The sequence below is a fragment of the Nicotiana sylvestris genome, chromosome 11 (assembly GCF_000393655.2).
Source record: "Nicotiana sylvestris chromosome 11, ASM39365v2, whole genome shotgun sequence".
Classification (NCBI taxonomy): domain Eukaryota; kingdom Viridiplantae; phylum Streptophyta; class Magnoliopsida; order Solanales; family Solanaceae; genus Nicotiana; species Nicotiana sylvestris.
Genome location: NC_091067.1, coordinates 94348982 through 94373615, shown reverse-complemented (window position 1 = coordinate 94373615; position 24634 = coordinate 94348982). Strand labels below are relative to the sequence as shown.

The following is a 24634-nucleotide window of genomic DNA, read 5'->3' as shown; positions in this document are numbered from 1 at the left end:
GTAAATGATAGGGGTAGTTTTCACCATTTTCCGTAATAATAATAATAATAATAATAATAACAATAATAATAATAATAATAATAATAATAATAATAATAATAAGTATTACCATCATCACTTCTTTCATTCGAAATTTTTGATAAATAATGAGGGAATCCCGACGTACCGTTCGGTCGTTAAATCCTTTCACAAGGAGGTCTTGAATAATAAGGAAGCAAGACCTGTAATCCAATAAGATTCTTCCGTTTTTTCTTTTCCAACGATGAACGCGGTTGGAAACTTGGAGGTGCTCAAGTCTCCGTCAACACTAGAAGAGAAAAGATTAATTAAGTTACCCCTAACTTGACATAGTGGAAAAAGAATTAGGGAAGAAATTGTCATGACATTACTATAAGAGAAAAGTTTAATAAAAACAAGAATTATTTAACTCTTGAGTGGAGGGAATATTTGATTGTACTCCATTGCTCTCAAATTGGGTTCCTTAATTAGACTTTACAGGTAATTAAGAGAAAGTGAAAAAACAGATTCTATTTGTATTCTGGATATATCATGCGACTCATTATTATTATCTTAATTAATTTTTTTCTATATTATATGGAAAAGCCCCATGGAAATTTAAAACTGCGCCCACCACATTTTTGGGTTTGGATATCAAAGGAAGAGTAAAAAGTTCATTATTCTAAATAAAGTAATAAAAATAAATTGAAAACTGTTATTGGTTTCGCTTGTGACTTCATGATTACACAATTCCTGCGTCCACAAATTGGGCTTAGAACTTTGTTCACTTCTTCCTTTCCCCTTTCCCACTATTTAGGGCGATGGCCGAGCCAATTCAGGATTTAAATTCTATGAATTCAATCTTTAAAATTTTTAGTATTGAATTTGTGATATTTTAAAGTTATGAGTTCATATCTACTATTTATTATACTTCTAATAAACTTTTTCAAATATATTTATGTTCTACATTGAAAGTACTGGATTCAAATGAACCCCGATACGAAAAGGATGGATCCGCCCCTGACGCTTCGTGTTGTCTTTTTATATAGTTAGTGAGTAGTATTTTTTTTTTAGCCGGGGTCTATTGAAAACAATCTTTTTACCTTCACAGGGTAGGATAAAGTGTGCGTACACACTACTCTCTTCAGACCCACTTGTGAGATTTCACTTGGTATGTTATTATTGTTTGTTGTGCGTAGTAGTGTTTAGTTTTTTAAATAAAATATGTACTTATAATAATTTGGGATATCATGATAGTCGCCTCATAGTAGTATTTGTAATATTATTTGAATTATAATGTTTTAATATGTTGAAGATAAAATCGATATTTAAGGAAATTTTGATCTCAAGATAATTCCTTATCAAATAGATGGCATATTTTTCTTTGGGTTGGGTTGGGGGGGGGGGGGTTTACATAAATAGACGGCATAAATTGCATATAGATGATACTAAATCCAATAATATTGAAGTAGGGGAATTGTTGAATGAGTAGAAGGTACGGCTAAATAATAGTTAGATTACAATCATCTCTTTAACTTTATGATATTTCAATTGTTAGGACAAATCTTAGTTAATAGTTACATACCTTTTAACAGTTCAACACTTGTAGGGTGATTAAATACCACATAAGAGGGGTGATTTGTGTTGTGCCCAATTTTTCGTTTAATCTGATTATAGAAGGACCTAGTTCTTCTGTGTGTTCCAACTACTACTGTTGCAGAATTATAAATACAAAAATTAAAGAACACAAAGATTTTACGTGGAAAACACCTAGCTCAAAAGGTGAAAAAACCATGACCTACCTTCCAGTAGGATTTTCCCAAATTCTCTACTAAAATCACTCAGCCAAAAACTGCATTTACAAAAACTCTTTTGTAAACCTAGGATTAACTCTAATCCCGTTGTAGCACACAACCTCAGAGTTGTGACAACTTCAAGTTAACTCTAATTTGAAAACTCTGAGTACCTAATACAATTACTTCTAGATAAAGCTGAAAGGTACAATATGAAAACACCTACTACAATTGAACTAGAATGAAAGATAGACACTTGGAACTGGTTCTTCTATCTGGTTCAAGTAGCTTCAGGATTGCACGCTTGAATCACACATAAATTGCTTGCAAAATCGCCTTGTTATTTTGCTCTCAATTCACGTTTAACTTTTGCTTATGTGCATTACCTGTAAAAGAGAACAACACTGATATTTATGGAGTTAGTAAGTAGAAATTGACTAGAATACTGATGTTACTCTTCCTTGGTGGAAGAGTTCTAGTTGGTCTCAGCCTCTAACTCTATCTATCTCTTAAACCGTGTTATCTTTGTGTAAGGAGTCTTTCTCTTTATCCAATATACAACCTTTTTGATCAGGATCAGGATATATCATTTCTGGTAAGTGAGGTTTATCTCCTTTACGTGCATCTCATATGCTTGAGTTGACCATATCTGTGGTTCACTAGGATGGACCCGGTTCATGTATGAGTTCCTTTGTCAATCTTCAAAACTCTCATTTACTTGAGCCAACAAACTCTCCCTTTTTTATGATGACAAACTCTAGGCTTTTCACTCACTTAGGCCTTGTCAGAACTCAGCTCAGCATTAATGCAAAGTTAGAATTTTTTTTTCACTTATCATCAAGGAACAGGTTCATTAGGTTATAAACATTACTTATTCAGAATGTAAAGTATAATATCTCTTCCCCCTTTTGGCATCATCGAAAATAAACAAAATGTGATTCCCAGATTTTAAACAATTACTCATGCCCACTGGGGCAACTGCAAGTGCAATTATGGATTAATCATCAGTAATCAACCAAACATATTCAAACTATCAAGGAAATATAAACAATCAATCAAGAGCAAAAACAACAAACTTCATTGGTAGAAAATATAATTTTGCCACAATCCACAAAAAGAAACAGAAATAGTCAAAACATGAGCAAAACAAGAAAAATCCCTAATCTAGGTCATTGAAAGGTCTAGACAAGGTTCAAGAACTGAAGGCTAAAGAACTTAAGGCTTGGAAGAACTAGAGGGTTGAGTTTGGCTTGGAGAAGGTGCAGCATGTCTTGAAGAATGCCATGATTCTTCTCATTTTCTTTTGTGAGCTCAATTCTGAGAGTAGCTCTCTCAGATTCAACCTCTGCTAAATGAGCCTTTAGCCTAGCTATCTCAGTATCCTTTGCTCCACTCTTCTGCACTAGAGCTATAACTTTGCTATTTATAGGTGTCTTTTTGGATGAACCAGGTTCATTGGGAATGGCAGTGACTTCATAGTCACAAGCAATCAAAGTATTGATTCCAAAATAATCTTTGTTTGTGGTCATTTCCCACTTCTTCAGTGGCACCTTACAACGATCAAGAACAGTAGCCAGAATAAACCCATAAGGAGTAGCATAGGCCTTGGAGACATTGATAACCCTATCCAGTAGCTTGATAATAAATGCAGGCCAGTTGATCTGCCTTTCACTTTCAAGACACTCCATCAAAACCAAGTCCATATAGTTAGCAATGTGCCTTCTTTCTTGCCTGGGCAGCAAACACTTGTTGACAAATTCAAACAGGACTTTGTGGCATGGCTTCATTTCACTCTTATGCACCACTTTGGCCTCATTTATCTCTATGACATCACATAATCTCCTAGTGATTGCAAGGTCAGTAGGAAGGGAGTCCAAACTTGGCCATCTTTGCCTTGTGTAGTCATCATATCCTTCAGAAGGGATGTCAAGAATCTCACCCAGCTCCTTTGCATCAAAGGTCACTTGAACCCCCTTCACCTGGCTGGTAACTCTGCCATCCTTGACCTCTGCATTGGCCATGAACTCAATGACCTCATTCCTTGCTAGTCTACCATCCAACTGAAGGACTATGTCCTTCTATCCCTGAGCAGTTAGAGCATCAACCAATCGAACCATCCCTGGTTCCACCAAATCATTCAAAAGTCTACCCTTCAAGATTTTTCTTTTGCCAAATTTGGCTAGCTCATCTTGTTCATAGTCAGATTCACCCTCTTCTTGATCACTCCAATCTTCATCTTCAGTAATCTTCACTTGCTTGGCTTTCACAGCAGATCTTGTTCTTTTAGCCCAGGAAGAAGGTTCAGCAGTCTTGGAAACAGATGAAGACTTCTTGGAAGAAGTCTTGGTTTTCTTTGGCTTAGGGGTATGAACCTCCACATCCACAATCACATGTTCATCTTGATGGACCTGTTCCATCTCATCCATATTAACCGCCTCAGTAGGATCTGCAACCTTAGCTTTACCTTTGTCAATTCTCTTATTCTTGCTTTCAGCCATAGCTTTTTGTAACTCCTCCTCACTCTGCTTCAACTTACTCCTTGTGGCCCTTCCTTTTGGTAGAGAAATCTCATCAGTTGTTGGAGAAGAAGCCTTTCTTTTCTTGGAAGTTTTTGCAGTGCTGGGGACTTTTGGTGTTGGGGTTCTCCTTTTCTTTGGATCATAGCTTGCACCCACTTTCTTCAGAAGGTCTACTAGGGTCTCCTCAATAGATGAACCAGGTTCATTTGCCTATGAACTGAGATTAACCAACCCTTCAGCAACCTCCCCTGAACCACTTCCCCCTGTTTTCTTGCTACTCTTTTCCACAGTTTGATGTTCAGCCCCACAGATAGTCAGTCTAACCATTTCAGAAGTGGGTGAGGAATCAACCACATCTTTCCCTTTTCCCCTCACATTACTACCCACACCCTCACTCTCCTTTTCTTTTTTACTTTTATTTTTACCACATCTTCTTCTTGACTCAGGTATTTCCACATTCCTAACAGACCCAACCAGAACAAACCTATTGTCTAAATTTTCAACTAAAGCATAACATACCTCAGAAGGGGAATTTTGCGCATTCTCAGAGTCAGAAGACCTAGTTCCCTCCCCCTCACTCGTAGATTTGAAGGAGTCATCCGAATTTTCAGAATCTTGGGCTTGGCTTGGCTTGCCTTTAATATCGCATTCAATTTCTTTGAAAGTGCACCTGTAATCATAGTTTTGCGAGCAAACATCTTCACCCGCCTTCTCCTAAGTTGGGGGGTTGTGCTGGTTTAAGGAGGGGTGGAGAAATTAGAGGGGGTAGGTTGTGGAGGAGTGCCTAGGTTATCTTGGGGGTTATACATCCTTACTAATTTTGGAAGAGGAATTCTGAATTGGGGTTTTGAAAGAGAGAAGAATGGAAAGAAGAAATTCGACGGTTTAGAGAATTGTGAGAATGGCAGTGATTGTGATGATAGGTTTTTAAATAGAGAGGATTAATTAATGACTAACGACAGCTTTTTGTAGTCAATTAGAAGTCCAATCAACCTGAAATTTCAAGTTGAATGAGCGATTAACCTTCCCTAAATTCTAGGCATTTTCTGCGGTGAGGATTCTATTAGAGACGGAACTGGTTCAAACTTTAGAGGGATAAGTTTTTGTGAATATTTTGAACATGGGTAGGACTCTGCTCATGAATTAAATATTAATATTTTTAATTGTGCAGAGTGTAGAAACCATACCTCGTTATTCAGATGAACCAGTACTAATGAACTAGGTTCTTCACTAAGAATCCTCTTGATCATGCCTCAATTTACCAAAATAGAGAAAATTTTGTTAGAGACCAGTGATCTATATCAATACATGTCACGGGATTATACTATTTACAATATGAGAGTGAGCAACGATTAATCAAGATATTTACACAAGTTCCAGATTTTCTAACCAATTTTTTTCATTGCATTCTGAACTGGTCCCATTAGGTGATCTTAATCATCCCTAATTCTAACATGTTCCTTTCAAAGTACTCTCTACTCAGTGCTTTAGTGAAGATGTTAGCAATCTGTTTATCAGTAGCACAAAATTCTATAGTAATTAGTCATTTTTCATAGTTGTCCATCAAAAAATGGTGTCTAACATCTATGTGCTTAGTTCTCTTATGATGAACTGGGTTCTTAATCATACTAATAGCACTAGTGTTATCACAGAAAATAGGGATGCAACCAACTTCAATACCAAAATCCATCAACTGTTGTTTGATTCATAGTAATTAAGCACAACAGGAAGCAGTAACAACATACTCAGCTTTAGCAGTGGATAAAGCCACTGAATTTTTATTCTTAGTAGCTCATGACACAAGACATAAACCAAGGAAGTGTGCCATACCTGAGGTGCTCTTTCTATCTACCAGGAAAACTGCATAGTCAGCATCAGCATATCCTGCTAGGTTAAAGTTACTACCTTTTGGATACAAAAACAAAGGACAGTAGTGCCTTTCAAGTATCTCAATATTCTCTTGACAATAGTCAAGTGAGATTCCTTTGGATTTGCTTGAAATCGAGCACAAAGCCCTACACTGAAAACAATGTCAGGTCTGCTAGTAGTAAGATACAAAAGTGAACCAATCATGCCCCTATACAACTTCTGATCAACATATGAACCAGGTTCATCTATGTCCAATTTTGTGGTTGTTGCAATAGGAGTGTCTATTTCCTTTGATTCTTCCATTTTAAACTTCTTAATAAATTCTTTTGTATATTTCTGTTGATGGATCATGGTTCCATTTGAGTTTTGTTTAATTTGTAAGCCTAAAAAGAAATTAAGCTTACCCATCATGCTCATTTCAAATTCACTCCCCATAAAGTTTGCAAATTCCTTACTTAGTTTTTCAGTGGTTGCTCCAAAAATTATTTCATCAACATATATTTATACTACAAGAAGATCCTTACATTTTTCCCTCAAGAATAAAGTACTGTCAATTTTACCTCTCTTATAGCCATGTTCAAGCAAGAATTTATATAGTCGTTCATACCATGCTCTAGGAGCCTTGTCTAATTTTTATACATGTTCCAGACACTCCTTGATCTCAAACCCTAGAGGTTGTTTGACAAACACTTCTTCCTTTAAGTAGCCATTTAGGAAAGCACTTTTGACATCCATCTGGTGAAGAGTAAATTCCATGTGTGCTGCAAAGGCTATGATGAGTCTTATTGCTTCCAATCTTGCAACTGGAGCAAAGATCTCATCATAGTCTATGCCTTCCTCCTGGCCATAACCTTGAACTACCAACCTTGCCTTGTTCCTTGTAATAGTTTCATCTTCATCAAGTTTGTTTCTAAAGACCCATTTAATGTTAATTACTGATCTGTCTTTGGGTCTTGGAACCAGATGCCAAACTTAACTTCTTCCAAACTGATTGAGTTCATCTTGCATTGCATTCGCTCAGTCTATATCTTGCAAAGCCTCAGCAACATTTTTAGGTTCAATAAGAGATAAGAAAGCATCAAAAGCACACAGATTCTTTAACTGAGATTTAGTTTTAATTCCAGAGGTTGGATCAGTAATTATGTTCTCAATAAGATGAGAACTTTGATACTTGTTAGGTTTCACAACCAACTAGTTTCTGTTTGATGTTTCTCCCAAGTTCCGTTGTTGAGGAACAGGCTCATGGACATGTTCCATTTGGGGATTAGATTCAGTTCTTCGTTGTTCAGTTCTCCCTGTCAGGATGCCTTGGATGGAATAACTTGTTCCTTCTTTTGGTGCAGCTTCATTTAACTCTTTTACCAGCCCAATCGCTTCATCTTCATGTTCCTGTCTCTCAAAAAAGATGTTAGTTTCATCAAAAACTACATGTACACTTTCTTCTATACATATAGCTCTTTTGTTGTACACTTTATAAGCTTTGTAATGTGAAGAATATCCCAAGAATACTCCCTCATCACTTCTGGGATCAAACTTACCTAGGGAGTCCTTTCCATTGTTGTGCACAAAGCACTTGCATCCAAATGCCCTATGATGGGATATATTTGGTTTTCTCCCTTTAACTAACTCATAGGGAGTCTTCTCTATAATTCTCTACAAAAGGTTTAGTCATGCACCTATGATATAACATGCAGTGTTTGCAGCTTCTGCCCAGAAGCTATGGAGCAGTTTACTAGAAAGAAGTATAGTCCTAGCCATATCTTCAAGAGTCCTATTCTTTCTTTCAACTACTCCATATTGTTGAGGAGTTCTAGGGGCAGAAAAATTATGATCTATATCATGCTCATCACAAAATTCAGCAAACTTAGCATTTTCAAATTTAGTTCCATGATTAGACCTAATTGATGCAAGTTGATTACCTAGTTGTTTCTGAGTTTTTCTAACAAAGGCAGTAATCATGTCAAATGCTTTATCCTTTGATGTTAAAAACAATGTCCAAGTAAACCTAGAGTAATCATCAACAAGCACCATCACATATTTCTTACCACCTCTGCTTAATGTTCTCATTGGACCACAGAGATCTATATAAACTAGTTCCATCGACCTGGTCGTGCTTACCACTTTCTTGATTTTAAAATAGGATCTTACCTACTTCCCCCTTGCACAAGCCTCACAAACTTTGTCTTCCTTAAAATTGATGTTAGGTAGCTCTATCACCAGGTCCTTGGAGACTAATTTGTTGAGTTGACTCAGACTTCCATGTCCAAGTCTTTTGTGCCAAAGGAGGGGATCAATGTCCAACACACTTAGGCAAGTGAGTTCATTTTCTGAAAGAGTGGACAGATCTACAATGTATATATTGTTTACTCTTTTTCCCTGCAAAACAATCTTGTCAGTGGTAAGATTTATCACAAAACATTTAATAGAGGTGAATGCTACCAAGTTACATCTGTCACATAGTTGTGATATACTGATTAGGCTATATTTCAAGCCATCTATCAAGTAGACATTCTCAATGGAATGTGAGTCTGTCTTACCTACCTTTCTAACCCCATGATCTCACCTTTATTACCATTTCCAAAGGAGACACTACCTTCTTTGAGGTCCTCAAGTGAAAGGAACTGGTTCTTGCTACCAGTCATATGCTTTGAGAAGCTATTATCCATGTACCATATTTGGCTGCTTCCCTTTATTTTGACCTGCAAGAGAAAATCAAGGGTTAGTCTTAGGAACCCAAACTAGTTTGGGTCCCTTTCTATAGGCAAAAGTGTGAATTAAATTCTTTTTAGCTCATCCTGGCAGCTTATTTTTCCCTTGAACAAATGTTTTGTTCTTTTGACTGGCCTTTTCTTTTGCATTACATTCACTTTTAAAGTGACCAGTCTTATCACAATGTGTGCAAATTTTGTTCTCAGGAAGTGTGATATACTTGATTTTGGGATCCCACTTAGGTGAAGGGGTCCCATAGCCAAGTCCTCTCTTATTGCTACTGTGATGTTCTTGTAGCCAGGATAGTGCATCAGAGGACTTATTCCATTTGCAAGTTCTGTCTAGTTCATGCTTAACCTTGCCTAGATCTTCTTTTAGAACTCTTATCTGCTCATCCTTTTTGTACAACTCATCCTTTATTTTCCCCAGATTTTCTTCTAAGGTGAGGTGTATGTGATCAACTTTCTTTTTACATGTTCCTAATTTCAGTTTTAAATTTTCAGATCTAAGCTCTAACAAAGTGGTGTCAAGTTCAAGAATCTAGTTCTTCAACTCAGTATTTTTACTATCACTTTCACTAGCCCCGAGTTCCAGATTCTTGCACTTAGCTTTCAAGATTACACATTCCTTAGACAGATGTTCCTTTTCATTGTTTATGACCTCAGACTCATCAATGAAATCTAGCAGTAACTCAGATAGCCTTTCTTTAGACAAAAATTTAATCTTGTCTTTGAGATGAATCACACTTCCTCTTGTTCATCATCTGATTCTCCAATGACCATAAGTGCTTGTTCATCTCCATCTTCACCTTTTGAATCCTTATCTGAGCTTTCTCTCCAGGTAGCAACCATAGCCTTCATTGATCTTTTGTTCTTATTAGGATGAACCTGTTCTTTCTTCATGTTCCTTTGTTCAGCCATTTCCTGCTTCCATTCAGTTTCCCATTGAGGATAGTTTTTGATCATGTGGTCAGTCTTACCACATTTGTAACAGCCCTCGTTGGTCTGTTTTTAGGGACCCTTGGTTTGTTGTAAGTTGCACCTCTTGAAAAACTCTTTCCTCTCATTAGATACTTCTTGAAGTCCCTAGTGATCATAGCCATTTCATCTTCCTCTAGATCTGCATCTTCAACGATTCTGAGAGCTAGGCTTCTTTCTTTCTTGGGAGCATCCATCTTCATGGTTTTCCTTCTCAGTTCATAGGCAGTGAGATTTCCAATCAACTCGTCTAACTTGAGAGTGGCAATGTTCTTCGATTCCTAAATAGCAGTGATTTTGCTTTCCTAAGTAACTAGCAAAACCCTTGTCAAAATTTTCTCGACCTTGTCTTCTTCAAGGATAATCCTTCCAAGAGACTTAAGTTCGTTTGCTAGTGTTATGAACTTTGTATACATCTCTTGGATGGTTTCTCCTTCCTTCATGGTGAAATTCTCATATTGAGATACAATAGTGTTCCTCTTGATCTCTTCATTTGAGGAGTTCCTTCATAAGCCACTTGTAAAGTGTCCCAAATTTCCTTAGCAGTAGTGCAGCTTTGAATTCTGCTGTACTCGTCTGGACCAAGTCCACACACAAGCCATTTCTTGGCCTTAGCATTCTTTTTCCACCTCTTCAAGTCCTCACCAGTGCAGTCAGCTCTAGTCTTTGGCACATCCATTTCTTCAGCATTCTTCTTCGTGTTAGCCAGGGGACCATCAGTAACAATGTCCTAGAGTTCATAGTCCTCTCCGATGATATGATCTCTTATATTGTTTTTCCGCCAGGAGTAGTACTATCCATTAAAGAGTGGAGGCCTAGCAGTGGATTGTCCTTCCCAGTTTTCAGGTGGTGCACTCATCTTGATCTGTTCCTAAGGTGTTAACCTCTTCAAGAATAACCCGCTCTAATACCAATTGATGTTCTATACTTCAATACCATACAAGAGGGGGGAGTGATTTGTGGGGTGCCCAATTTCTTGTTTAATCTAATTGTAGAAGGACCTGGTTCTTCTATGTGTTCCAACTATTATTGTTGCAGAATTAATAAATACAGAAATTAAAGAATATAGAGATTTTACGTGGAAAACACCTGGTTTAAAAGGTGAAAAAATCACGACCTACCTTCCAGTAGAATTTTCCCAAACTCTCCACTAAAATCACTTAGCCAAAAATTGCATTTACAAAAACTCTTTTGTAAACCTAAGATTAACTCTAATCCCGTTGTAGCACACAACCTCAACTGTTGCGACAACTTTAAGTGAACTCTAACTTGAAAATTCTGAGTACCTAATACAATTGCTTCTAGATAAAGGTGAAAGGTACAATATGAAAATTCCTACTACAATTGAACAAGAATAAAAGATAGACACTTGGAACTGGTTCTTCTGTCTGGTTCAAGTAGCTTTAGGATTGCACGCTTGAATCACACATAAATTGCTTGCAAAATTGCTTTGCTATTTTGCTCTCAATTCACGTTTAACTTTTGCGTATGTGCATTACCTATAAAAGAGAACAACACTGATATTTATGGAGTTAGTAAGTAGAGATTGACTAGAATACTGATGCTACTCTTCCTTGGTGGAAGAATTCTAGTTGGTCTCATCCTCTAACTCTATCCATCTCTTAAACCGTGTTCTCTTTGTGTAAGGAGTCTTTCTCCTTATCCAATATGCAACCTTTTCGATCAGGATCAGGAGATATCATTTCTAGTAAGTGAGGTTTATCTCCTTCACATGCATCTCACATGCTTGAGTTGACCATATCTGTTGTTCACTAGGATGGACCTAGTCCATGTCTGAGTTCATTTGTCAATCTTCAAAACTCTCATTTACTTGGGCCACATAGAGGAAAAACGGCCAAAGAAATACTTTCTTTTTTAAAATAATGAAGTGTTAATAGAAAAATATATGTTTGTCTATAAGAATACAATTTTTGGTTTCGACAGTAAAGTCTATAAGAGTTTCATATTTAAACCCCAATTAATTACCTATCAAAAACGTCCCTATCAATATTTTTTTTTTATTTTCTACCCGGTGTCTGGTACGCGAATTAGAGTCCGACTCTATCAGGATTTGCGCCGCGTAGAACCCCATTCGGAGGTAAGCGCTCCCTGCCAGGTATTTTTCCGTACCGAGGGCTCGAACTCGAAACCTGTTGTTATTGTTAAGAGAAGAGTAGCCTCGTCCGCTACGTCTCAGGCCTACCAATATGTTAAGGAGGAAGTTTCTGTTAAAAGAGGCGCTTCCTTTCAAAAGTCTTCATCCCCTGCTGATTTATTTGAGTCTTTCTTTTGAAAATTCACACACAAATCCTTTTCAAGGAAATGCTTCCACTTCTTTCCTCCTGTTGACTTCTCTCAAACTGCCCACTATTTTAATCACTCTTTTCATTTCCATTTTTATTCATCTAAGAAATTTTCCTTATTTGTTTTCCATTTCTCCCTCTCACCCTCTTCCTCACTCTGTTTCTACAACTATGAAATAAGCAGCTGATTAGTTGGACGCGCCGATCTTCAGGACTCAAAATCCGGAAAATTTATGTAAAGAAGAGGTAAGAATTATGATTATGGTGTTCTAATTGCCAAATATAGAAGTCCTCCTGTAATCTTTTTGAGAATTTTTTTGATTTAGTACTACTGATAGCTTTCTTCTGCTGTTTTTTAAGATGGTCCCAGATTTTTTTTTTCTGTTTTTACTTGGATGCAATTTTGTGTTAGTTTCAGCACAGAACACTACTTCAATTTGTTTTTGTTCTTCTTTTTACTGGGAATTCTGATAAGGAGTATATGAACAAAAGATAAATTTGCTCTGCAGTATGAAAAACGATCGCAAAGTTCAGTTGAAGATTTGTATAAAACCTGCAGAAAGATGATTAACTATGTTACCGTTGACTTACAAGAAAGAAGGACAATAGTTATGGCAGCTGAATTTATAAGCTAATAATTTCTAAATAAATGTTAAATAGTTAGCTCATGTTTCGAGTCTTACTAGTTCAAGGCATCCTAATCTTGAAAGTCACGAGTGAAAGCTTAACAACGATAATGTAATGAGGAGAACGGGAGCCTTAGAGCAACGGTAAAGTTGTCTCTGTATGATTTATGCGTCATGGGTTCGAGCCGTGGAGTCAGTCATACTTGTATTATGGTAAGCTATTTATATCACACCCCTTGGGGATGCGCGGTCCTTCCCCGACTCTATTGTGAATGCGAGATGCTTTGTGCACCGGACTATAACTACCCTTTAAAGTATGTAATGAAGTACAATAACGACTTGACATTTAAAAGATAAAGCTATGAAACAATCACAAATGAATTCAATTGACAAGATATTGAGATATGTTATGTTGATACTCGGTGATGATATTCATTGAACAAATAGTTGCTTTTTAATTCACTATATGGACATATCCTTTCATTACATTTCGGTGGAAGAGGCGCATATTAAAAAGTATCGGGTGAACTGAAGCACTCCGAGAGTCACCGAGATTTTGGGTAATGTAGGCTGATAAAGGTCGAGGAGATAGAGTGGGCTATGCGTAGATGAACATGGGAAGAGCAACCGGGCCCGACGAGATTCTGGTTGAGTTTTGGAAGAGCGCTGGCAGGGAAGGTTGGAGTGTCTCATAAGCCTATTTAATGTCATTTTTAGGACATCCAAGATGTCTGAAGAATGAAGGTGGAGTATGATGATCCCGGTATATAAGAACAAGGGGATATCCAAAACGACAATAATTATAGGGGTATCAAATTACTAAGTTACACTATAAAATTTTGGAAGAGAGTGGTGGAGATGAGGGTGAGGAGGGGAGTATGTATATATGAGAATCAACTTGCACTCATGCCAGGCCGATCCACCACATAAGCCATTCATCTAAGTAGGAGGTTCGTGGAACAATATAGGGAGAGGAGCATTGCATATGGTGTTCATCAATCTGGATAAAGCATATAACAAAGTCCCTAGAGAAGTTGTACGGAGGTGCTTGGAGGCGAAAGGTGTCCTTGTAGCATATGTTAGAATGATTAAAGATGTATATGAAGGAGTTAAGACCCGGGTAAGGGCAATAGGAGGAGAATCAGGATACTTCCCGGTCATGATGGGATTACACCAAGGGCCAATGCTTAGCCCATTCTTATTCGCCTTGGTGATAGATGTATTAACGTGGCATATTCATGGAGATGTGTCTTGGTGCGTGTTATTTGCATATGACATAGTATTGATTGACAAGACGCGAGATGGAGTTAACGCCAGGGGTTCAAGTTGAGCAATATTACAATGAAGTACAAGTTCAGTGGCGTAACTCATGAGGATGAAGTGGAGGTGAGGTTTGATACTCAGGTCATCCCTAAGCAGGATAGTTTCAAGTATCTTAGTCAGGAATCCAAACTGACGGGGAAATTGATGAGTATGTCCACCGTATTGGAGAAGAATGGATGAAATGGAGGCTTGCTTCTGGTGTATTTTGTGATAAGAAGGTGCCACCAAGACTTAAAGATAAGTTTTAAAAAGTGATGGTTAGACCGACTATATTGTATGGGGCGGAGTGTTGGCCAGTTTGGAACTCTAATGTCCAGAAATTGAAAGAAGCGAAAATAAGGATGTCGAGGTGGATATGTGGGCATACTAGGAGAGACAGGATCAAGAATGAAGATATTCGGGACAAGGTAGGGGTAGCCCTCGTGGAGGATAAGCTGCGAGAAGTGAGTCTGAGATGGTACTAGCATGTGAGGAGGAGATGCCCTGATGTCCCAGTAAGGAGATGTGAGAGGTTGCACATGGTGAGTCTAAGGAGTGGTAAGGGTAGACTTGAGAAATATTGAGGATAGCTGATTAGGAATAGTATGGCGTTTCTTCATCTAACAGAGTGCATGACCTTTAATATGAGGCAGTGAAGGTCGAAAATTAGGATAAAGAGTTAGTGAGTAGTAAAGGGTGTCCCCTTATGTACCGGTAGTTTTAGTACTACTCTAGTTCCGGCATATTCTTGGACTCATATTATTATTTGATATTGCTTATGTTTCGGTTTGTCAATATCCCGTTGTTGCTATGTTTCCATGACTTGTTCAATTTTTATATTGTATTTCTTTACTACTGATATTGTGCTTACTTGAGCCGAAAGCTTATCGGAAATAACCTCTCTACCTGCATAAGGTAGGGTCAAGGTCTACGTACACACTACTCTCCCACATCCCGCTTGTAGGAATATTCTGGGAATGTTGTTGTTGTTATTTAATATTTTATTCATAAGTAATCTCATATAGTAGCATAGTATTTTAGTACTTTATATGAGATAAAACCAAAATTAAACCAACTACTCAACCAACTTATACTTCCTAATTGGTTATAAGTGTACTCAAAGAACTCAAGTTAGATTGACCAAATCCAGTGCGGATCCCACCCCACGTGTCGGGTCGAGATAAATGCAACAAGGATTTGAAGAATCCGAGCAACATAATCAAAGATGAAAGTTGCATTTAAAACATTAATTACATCACTCAACACAGTAAACTAAGCCAAGTCGAGTTGGCTCGGTAAGCAAGCTTGATTCATCTTTAACCGAGTCGAGCTGATCTTAGCCGAGTTTCAACTTAACTAAGTTGAGCCAAGCCCAGCTCAAGCCGAGCCCCGACCAGCTCAGCTTTTGTCCATGCCTAGTTAAGTCAAAAATCTTAACAAAGAAACAGAAGGGAAAAGAAAAAGGATTTGCAAAGATGAGTTTTGTATAAATAAGTTCTGCAATCTAAGAAATTCAGGTATTGTATATCTTTTGTGCCTTTCTTCCTTTTCAGCTAGGCTAGAATTGATTCTCAAGGTTGATGCCTTTCTCTATTAGATATGCTGTTACCAGCCCTTGTATAGAATTTGCATAGAGTTTCAGGAAACTAGCAAACTTATAGTTTCCAAATAAGTTGTACTTTTTCCTTAAACTCCAGTAGGTCAATTAAGTTGGCTAATTCTCTTCCCTTTTTGTCCATGTACAAACACCTTTAGCCTTATGAATTGTCTTTGCAGTCTGTTTTTTCTCTTATAGATCTTTTTTTACCATTTGGGAAGGTGTATTCCTAATTGACAAATTAAAATCTTATGCGTTTATGTCATTTTAATAGTACTTCAAATAGTTCTCTCACATTGTTTCTATGTTGTACAGGCTCAAGATCGATATAAGCTCTTGCAGTTAAGTCTCATTTCATCTGGCAAAATGGAGAGAGCCACCCCTTCAATTTTATGTAGTCTCTTTTTTATTGCATTGTTCCTACTTCTACCAGATCTTTCAGTGGGTGAGCCAAGATCTCAGCCAGTCCAGATCATATGTGGAAATCAACCCGAGGAAAATACAACGATTTTTGTCCCAAACTTTGTTGCCACAATGGAAACAATAAGTCAGCAAATGAGGACTAGAGGATATGGAGTAGCAGTTATTGGAACTGGACCGAACACTAACTATGGACTGGCGCAATGCTATGGCGATCTTTCTTTACTTGACTGTGTCTTATGCTATGCTGAAGCGCGAACTGTTCTGCCCCAGTGCTTCCCTTATAACGGAGGGAGAATCTATCTTGACGGCTGCTTTATGCGAGCAGAGAATTACACATTCTATGACCAGTACTTAGGTCCAGAGGACAGGCATGTATGTGGAAATACGACCACAAAAGGTTCTTTGTTCCAACAGACTGCCCGGCGAGCTGTTCAGCAAGCGGTTGCAAATGCACCGAGTAATAATGGCTATGCACGTGCTGAAGTGCCAGTGCCCGGGCCTTCCAACGAGACAGCTTATGTTCTTGCTGATTGCTGGAAGACACTGAGCGCAAACGCCTGCACAGCATGTTTACAAAATGCATCTGCCTCCATGTTGGGATGCTTACCTTGGTCAGAAGGTCGAGCGTTGTACACTGGATGCTTCATGAGATATTCTGATACAAATTTTCTCAATGCTATTTCTACAAGCGGAGGCTCATCATCAGGAGGTAATGTTTACACTTTTTCGTCCTGGTTCACCTGTTATTTATTGAGGGAAAAGTAATTACGCTGAATAATGGTCTTTTCTACTCTCAAATGATCATATTGCAGGAAAAGTTGTAGTCATTGTAATTGTTGTTGTTAGTTCTGTGGTAGTCTTGGCAGTAGGTGCTGTCATTGGTATTTATATCTGGAAGAACAAACAAATCCAGAAGAAGAGAAAAGGTAAATTCTTTTGTGCCAAAATTATTGCTAAAATCGTTAGGATATCTATAATGAACATATATTGAATCGTATGCTAAAACTGGTTTGTAAAAGCAGAAACTAGCAACATTTTGTAGCTGAGCATTTACCTTGAATAACTCATGTTTGTCCTATTTGAACTTGTCAGGTGCAAAGGATGCGGAGAAACTAGTTAAGATCCTTCACGACAGCAGCTTGAACTTCAAATATTCCACACTTGACAAAGCCACAGGGTCATTCGACGAGGCCAACAAGCTCGGGCAAGGTGGATTTGGCACAGTTTATAAGGTAATGGCAGAATGCTGTACAATTATAATAAATCTTCAAAGTTGTAGATTGTCCATAACAGTAATGCAATACTATGAGTGTTGACATTAAACCAAGTCTGAGGTCAACTCATTGCAGGGTGTTCTGCAAGATGGGAGAGAGATTGCGGTCAAAAGGCTGTTCTTCAACAACAAACACAGAGCTGCAGATTTCTATAATGAGGTTAACATAATTAGTAGTGTTGAGCACAAAAACTTGGTAAGGTTATTGGGATGCAGCTGCTCAGGACCGGAAAGCCTTCTCGTATATGAGTTCCTCCCTAACCAGAGTCTTGATCGCTTCATCTTTGGTGAGTAACCGATTTTGCACTAGGACTAAGTGTTGTATTTTCACATAACCACAACAATGACTTTGCCACACATTTTGATTCTAATTTTAAAATTGACAGACTCTAACAAAGGTAAAGCTTTAAACTGGGAGAAAAGATTTGAGATAATTATAGGGACTGCAGAAGGTTTGGTATACCTCCACGAAAACACAAAGAATCGAATAATTCACAGAGACATAAAAGCAAGCAATATTCTGTTGGACTCGAGGCTCCGTGCAAAAATTGCTGATTTTGGGTTGGCTAGGTCATTCCAAGAAGACAAGAGTCACATAAGCACTGCTATTGCTGGCACATTGTTAGTATTTCTTTCTTTCATTCTATTTTATAGCGACTAATCTTTTTCGTGCAACTTTAATGGACCAACCTCAGAAATTTGATGCAATATAATGCATGATTTACACTTCTAATATGCAGAGGATATATGGCTCCGGAATACTTAGCACATGGCCAATTAACAGAGAAAGTAGATGTTTACAGCTTTGGAGTTCTTCTACTGGAGATTGTTACGGGAAGGCAAAATAACAGGAGCAAAAACGCAGAATATACGGACAGCTTAGTTTCCATTGTAATTTATGAATCACTTTTTCAATCCTCTTCTGCTCAATATAAAACTTGTTACTCACTGCTTTAGCTATTGGATGAAACAGGCATGGGAACACTTTCAACGTGGGAGAACGGAGGAACTGTTCGATCCAAATCTCATGTTGCATAACTACCACACAATCAATGTGAAAAATGAGGTGCTGAGAGTGTTACATGTGGGACTTCTATGCACTCAAGAAATCGCGACGTTGAGGCCCTACATGTCTAAGGCATTACAGATGCTCGTCAAGAAAGAAGAAGAGTTGCCTCCACCTACTAATCCACCTTTTATAGATGAGAAAACAATGGAACTTCATGACCCTTGGGAGAAGTACTCAAACGACCCGCTTAGAGAAGGCGATTCTGCTTCGGATGCCACCTTATCTTACAGCGGTTTTTATCCCAGATGATCTCCTGAAACTGATATAAAAATTCCATCTCAAGCATCATATTACATAGTTTCTTTAATCATTTTGTTCCTAGCTAGAGATGTTTGCACCAATCAAGGGGATCATATCACCCTAATAGAGTTTCTGTTTACATGACCAGAAAGAGAAATCAGAAATACTTCATTTCAAACTTACAGTGATATTTATGGAATCTAAATGTACAATTTCATGTGTGTGAATTGAATGCCGATTTGCTTAGCTGGATAGGCGCTCGCTTTGAGGCCATCTATATTTTGATCACGAATTAACGAAATGACATTTGGATTCTTAAACAAAATAAGAGAATTGTTGTTGAGGCTTTGCATTGTCACAGTCTTCTCTTCTTTTGCCATTCTTGCAATTTAGAAAATTGAGGCTTTGCATTGTCGAGCAAGTGTAGATATCTTGTAACTTTACCATTAATATTACATGATAAGTATCAGTTTCTGTTAAAGTTGAACTTACTAGTAAATGTTAATCAGTTAACTCATTCTGTTATGAATTTTCTATTCTAGCAGCAAAAGTAGTACCTTATTCACATTCAGCGCGGTGAGTTAACTAATGGCCGTTTTTCTGGGTGGCCGTGAGAAATTGAAGCAACATTCAATCGAGAAAATAAACATAAAACTAATTGAATGATAAGTTTCTGCTGCATTGTGCTCAATATTGAAAAGTATACACTAGCCCAGGCACATAATTTTAGTATAACGCAAACAGACCCCAGTTTGTATTAGAACAATTTGGCGATTGAAATTCCTACATTTGGTTACTGACTTACTATAGTAGAGCACATGAAGATTGTACCTCGGAATCTCGGACCAAAACCAACTAGCTTCTTCATTATGAGGCTGAGATTTGGATCTTAATTTTTTTTTTGTGCAGAAATTGCCTATTGTTCCTGAAGATGGAGGAATAACACAAACAAGAAAGGAAAAATGATATTGTATAGTCGCGGTAAAATAATTGTTGAAAAAATTGTATAAAATTTGTATATTTCTTGTATATACATACATTCTGTATGTTATATACAAAAATTATATAAATTTTATACACCTTTTCGTCTACCAGATATAAATAATTTCTGGCGCGGGCTGAAAGTGATAATACCCAACAAGAAAGGTGACTCTTTCTCTTTATATGGTTATTTGGTTTGCCAAGTCGCTTCAATCTTATGATGATTAGTGGAACGGCTAGCATAAGCGATCTGACTATCTAGACTCAGCTTTGGAACTAAACTTTCGCGCCTGGATTACTCAGTTAACTTTAAGTAACATTTATCCACAGATTTCATCTTTCATTAATTCAACACACTATTTTTCAGGTACAAATGCATTGTCATCTAACAACCGGAATTTATCTTGAGGCTGACAACTCTCGCGCACAATAAAAATGATTATTGATTCAATTTAGTGATAGACATCCAATGACTTTGGCAATGTTCAAGGTTGTAGAGCTGGTTTCCTAGATCAATGAATACAGAATATCTTAAGATGGTTTACTGTGTTTCTCTTATCTTCTTTTTGGCGAAAGAAGCTAACATTTTGTACCATGGGTTCAAAGGTGGATCTAGAACATGGATGCACGGGTAAAGAAAGGAGGAAAAAGAAAGCATTTAGTGAACTCTGCATTTGGCCAACAAATAATATTAGATCAACTCTCAAGAATATGTACATAAATACCTAATTCGGCTGAGAGACTGTTGGCCCAAGTGAAGTTTGTTTTGATGATTGACAAAAACATGAACCAGGTCCATTCACAGTGTACACTGATAAGAGGTAATCCTAAAGCTACATGAACTAGATAGAAGAATCAGTTCCAAGTGTCTGTCTTTTATTCTAGTTTTATTGTAGTAGGTATTTTCAATTTGTACCTTTCAGCTTTATCTAGAAGCAATTGTATTAGGTACTTTGAGAATTCAAGTTAGAGTTAATTTGAAGTTGTCGCAACAGTTAGAGGCTAGTTGTCACAACGGGATTAGAGGTAATTCTTAGGTTTACAAAGAGTTTTTGTAAATGTTGTTTTGGCTCAGTGATTTAGTGAAGTGTTGGAGAAAATCCTACTGAGCAGTAGGTCGTGGTTTTTTCACCTTTTGAGCCGGGTTTTTTCCACGTAAAAATACTTGCGTTCTTTACTTTCCGCATTTATTATTCCCACAATAGTAGTATAAGGAACACATAGAAGAACCATGTCCTTCTATAATTTATGCACGCGAAAATTAGACGCCACACAAATTACCCCCTTCTTGTGTGGCATTGAAGCATACAACATCAATTAATATCAGAGCGGGTTATCCTTTTAGAGGCTAACTCCTGAGGAGAAGATCAACATGAGTGCACTACCTGAAAATTGGGAAGGGCAATCCACTGCTAGGCCACCACTCTTTAATGGCCAGCACTACTCTTGGTGGAAAAATATGATGAAAGATCACACTATAAGAGAGGACTATGAGCTATGGGACATTTTCACGGATGGACCATTGGCTACCTTGAAAGAAAATGTTGAAGGAGTAGATATGCTAAAGACAAGAGCTGATTGTACTGCTGAGGACTTGAGGAAGTGGGAGAAGAATGCTAAAGCCAAGAAATGACTTGTTTGTGGACTTGGTCTAGATGAGTACAACAGAATCCAAGGTTGTACCACTGCTAAGCAAATTCGGGGCACACTGCAAGTGGCTCATGAAGAAACACCTCAGGCGACGAGATCCAGAGAAACTCTATTGTACTCTTAATATGAGAGTTTTGCTATGAAGGAAGGAGAAACCATTCAAGAGATGTACACAAGGTTCACTACACTGACAAATGAGCTGAAATCTCTTGGAAGGATTATTCCTGAAGAATAAAGGGTCGAAAAGATATTAATTAGAGTTTTGCCTATCACTTGGGAGAGTACAATCACTGCCATCCACGAATCAAAGAATATTGGCATTCTCCCACTAGATGAATTGATTAGAAATCTTACTACCTATGAACATAGGAGACAGATTATGAAGATGGATGTACCTAAGAAGAAAAGGAGTTTGGCTCTCAGAATCACTAAAGGTTCTGATCTGGAAGATGATGAAATGGTCATGATCACCAAAGACTTCAAGAAGTACCTAAGGAGAGGAAAGGGTTCTTCAAGAAGTGGTAGATACAACAAATAAAAACTCCTGAGAAACAAACCAATGATAGCTACCACAAGTGTGAAAAGACTGATCACCATATCAAGAACTGTCGTCTGTGGGAAATTGAGTGGAAGAAGGAAAGAGTTGAACAAAGGAACAAGAAGAAGGAAGAGGAAGAAGGAACGGGCTCAACCCAAGAAAAGCAACGGCAAAGGATTAACAAAGGCTATGGTTGCTGCTTGGGGAGACAGCTCAGATGAAAGCTCAGATGATGATGATGATGTTGAACGAGCACTTATGGCTATTAGAGAATCTGATGAAGAAGCTGAGGTAAGTGTTTCTCATCTCAAAGACAAGATTAAATTTTTGTCTAAGGAAGGGTTATCTGAGTTGCTGCTAGAGCTAATTAATGAATCTGGGGATGTAAACAATAAAAAGGAATAGCTGTCAAAAGAGTATGTAGTTTTAAAAGCTAAGTGCAAAAACGTGAAACATAAGGCTAGTGAAGCTGAAAGTGAAAATGTTGTGTTGAAGAACTTGGTTCATGAACTTGACACAACTGTCGTAGAACTTAGATCTGTAAATCTAAAATTAAAATTAGGAATGGGTAAAAAGACAGTTGATCACACATAACTCACTTTAGAAGAAAATGTAGGAAAAATAAAAGATAAGTTGTACAAAAGAGATGAGCAGATAAGAATCCTAGAGGAGGATCTAAGCAAGGTCAACCAAGAACTAGACAGAACCTGTAAATGGAACAGGTCCTCCGATGCACTCTCATGGCTACAAGAACACCATAGTAGCAACAAAAGAGGACTTGGCTTTGGGAACCCTGCACCTAAGTGGGATCCCAAAAGCAAGTACCTCAAACTTTATGAGAATAAAATCTACACCCACTGTGGTAAAATTAGTCACTATAAAAGTGAATGCAGTGCAAAAAAGGCAAGTCAAAAGAACAAAAAATTTGTTCAAGGGAAAAATAGGCTGCCAATTTGGCCTAAAAAGAATTTGATTCATCTTTTTGCCTATAGAAAGGGGCCCAAACTAGTTTGGGTTCTTAAGACTAACCCCTGATTTCCTTTTGCATGTCCAATTGAAGGAGAGCAGCCAAATATGGTACATGGATAGCGGCTGGTCAAAGCATATGACATGAAGCAAGAACCAGTTTCTTTCACTTGAGAACCTTAAAGGAGGTAATGTCTCCTTTGGAAATGGGAAGAAAGGTGAGATCATTGGGGTTGGGAAGGTAGGTAAGACTGACTCTCACTCTATTGAGAATGTGTACCTAATTGATAGACTGAAGTATAATCTAATAAGTGTATCACAATTGTGTGATAGAGGTAACATGGTTGCATTTGCCTCTACAAAATGCTTTGTGATTAATCTTATCACTAACAAGATAGTTTTGCAGGGAAAAAGAATGAACAACATATATAATGTGGATCTATCCACACTCTCAAATAATGAACTCACTTGTTTATGTGCGTTGGATAATGATCCCCTCCTTTGGCACAAAAGACTTGGACATGCCAGTCTAAGTCAACTCAATAAACTAGTCTCCAAGGAATTGGTGATAGGACTCTAACATTAAGTTCAAGGAAGATAAAGTTTGTGAGGCATGTGCAAGGGGGAAGCAAGTAAGATCCTCTTTCAAAAGCAAAAAAATGGTAAGCACCACCAGAACGATGGAACTGGTCCATATGGATCTTTGTGGACCAATGAGAACATTGAGCAGAGGTGGTAAGAGATATGTTATGGTGCTAGTTGATGATTACTCTAGGTTTACTTGGACATTGTTTCTAACATCTAAAGATGAAGCTTTTGACATGTTCACTTCTTTTGTTAGAAAAACTCAAAAATAACTAGGTAATCTACTTGCATTAATTAGATCTGATCATGGTACTGAATTTGAAAATGCTAAATTTGCTGAATTTTGTGATGAGAATAGCATAGATCATAATTTTTCTGCTCCTAGGACTCCACAACAAAATGGAATAATTTAAGGAAAAAATAGGACATTGGTAGAAATGTCTAGGACTATGCTTCTTTCTAGTAAACTACCCCATAGTTTCCGGGCAGAAGCTGTGAACACTGTGAACACTGCATGATACATCATAAATAGGTACATGACTAGACCCCTTGTTGAAAAAAATCCCTATGAGTTACTTAAAGGGAGAAAGCCAAATATATTACATCTTAGGGCATTTGGATGCAAACGCTTTGTGCACAATAATGGTAAAGACTCCTAGGTAAGTTTGATCCCAGAAGTGATGAGGGAGTATTCTCGGGATATTCTTCACATAGTAAAGCTTATAAGATCTATAAAAAAAGAACTATGTGAGTAGAAGAAAGTGTACATGTGATTTTTGATGAAACTAACATTCTTTCTGAGAGGCAGGAACATGAAGATGAAGCAATTGGGTTGGTAAGAAACTCAAATAAAATCACAGCACAAACTGAATCCGCAACAAAGGAAGGAACATGTGAAGGAATAGGTTCTTCTACCCAGGGCAACCTGACAGGGGAACTGAACAAAGAAGAACCGATCCTCAAACCTTGAGGGAACCTGTCCATAAACCTGTTCCTCAACAACAAAACACTGAAGGAACATCTAGGGGAAACCAGCTAGTTGTGAAACCTAACAAGTACCAAAGTTCCCATCCCATTGAGAATATAATTATTGATCCAACCTCTGGAATCAAAACCAGATCTTCTTTGAAGAATCTTTGTACTTTTTATGTTTTTTATCTCTTATTGAACCTAAAAATATTGTTGAGGCTTTGCAGGATGCATACTAGGTGAATGCA

At 37.7% G+C, this 24634-nt stretch overlaps 1 protein-coding gene across 1 annotated transcript; it reads left to right on the top strand.

The window, feature by feature from the left end:
- The first annotated feature begins 12136 nt into the window (after positions 1-12136).
- LOC104211787 (cysteine-rich receptor-like protein kinase 2) lies at positions 12137-19055 on the top strand. The gene is made up of 8 exons (XM_009760914.2): positions 12137-12413; positions 16008-16824; positions 16928-17041; positions 17208-17347; positions 17465-17675; positions 17775-18009; positions 18129-18279; positions 18362-19055. The coding sequence occupies exons 2-8, from the start codon at positions 16059-16061 to the stop codon at positions 18704-18706; spliced, it is 1962 nt and encodes a 653-aa protein (XP_009759216.1). The 5' UTR covers positions 12137-12413; positions 16008-16058; the 3' UTR covers positions 18707-19055.
- Positions 19056-24634: the final 5579 nt, after the last annotated feature.

Coding starts and splice junctions, on each gene's coding strand:
- LOC104211787 (XM_009760914.2), top strand. CDS start 16,059: ATGGAGAGAGCCACCCCTTCAATTTTATGTAGTCTCTTTTTTATTGCA. Junction 17,348..17,464: donor GATTTGGCACAGTTTATAAG/GTAATGGCAGAA, acceptor AACTCATTGCAG/GGTGTTCTGCAAGATGGGAG. Junction 17,676..17,774: donor TCTTGATCGCTTCATCTTTG/GTGAGTAACCGA, acceptor TAAAATTGACAG/ACTCTAACAAAGGTAAAGCT.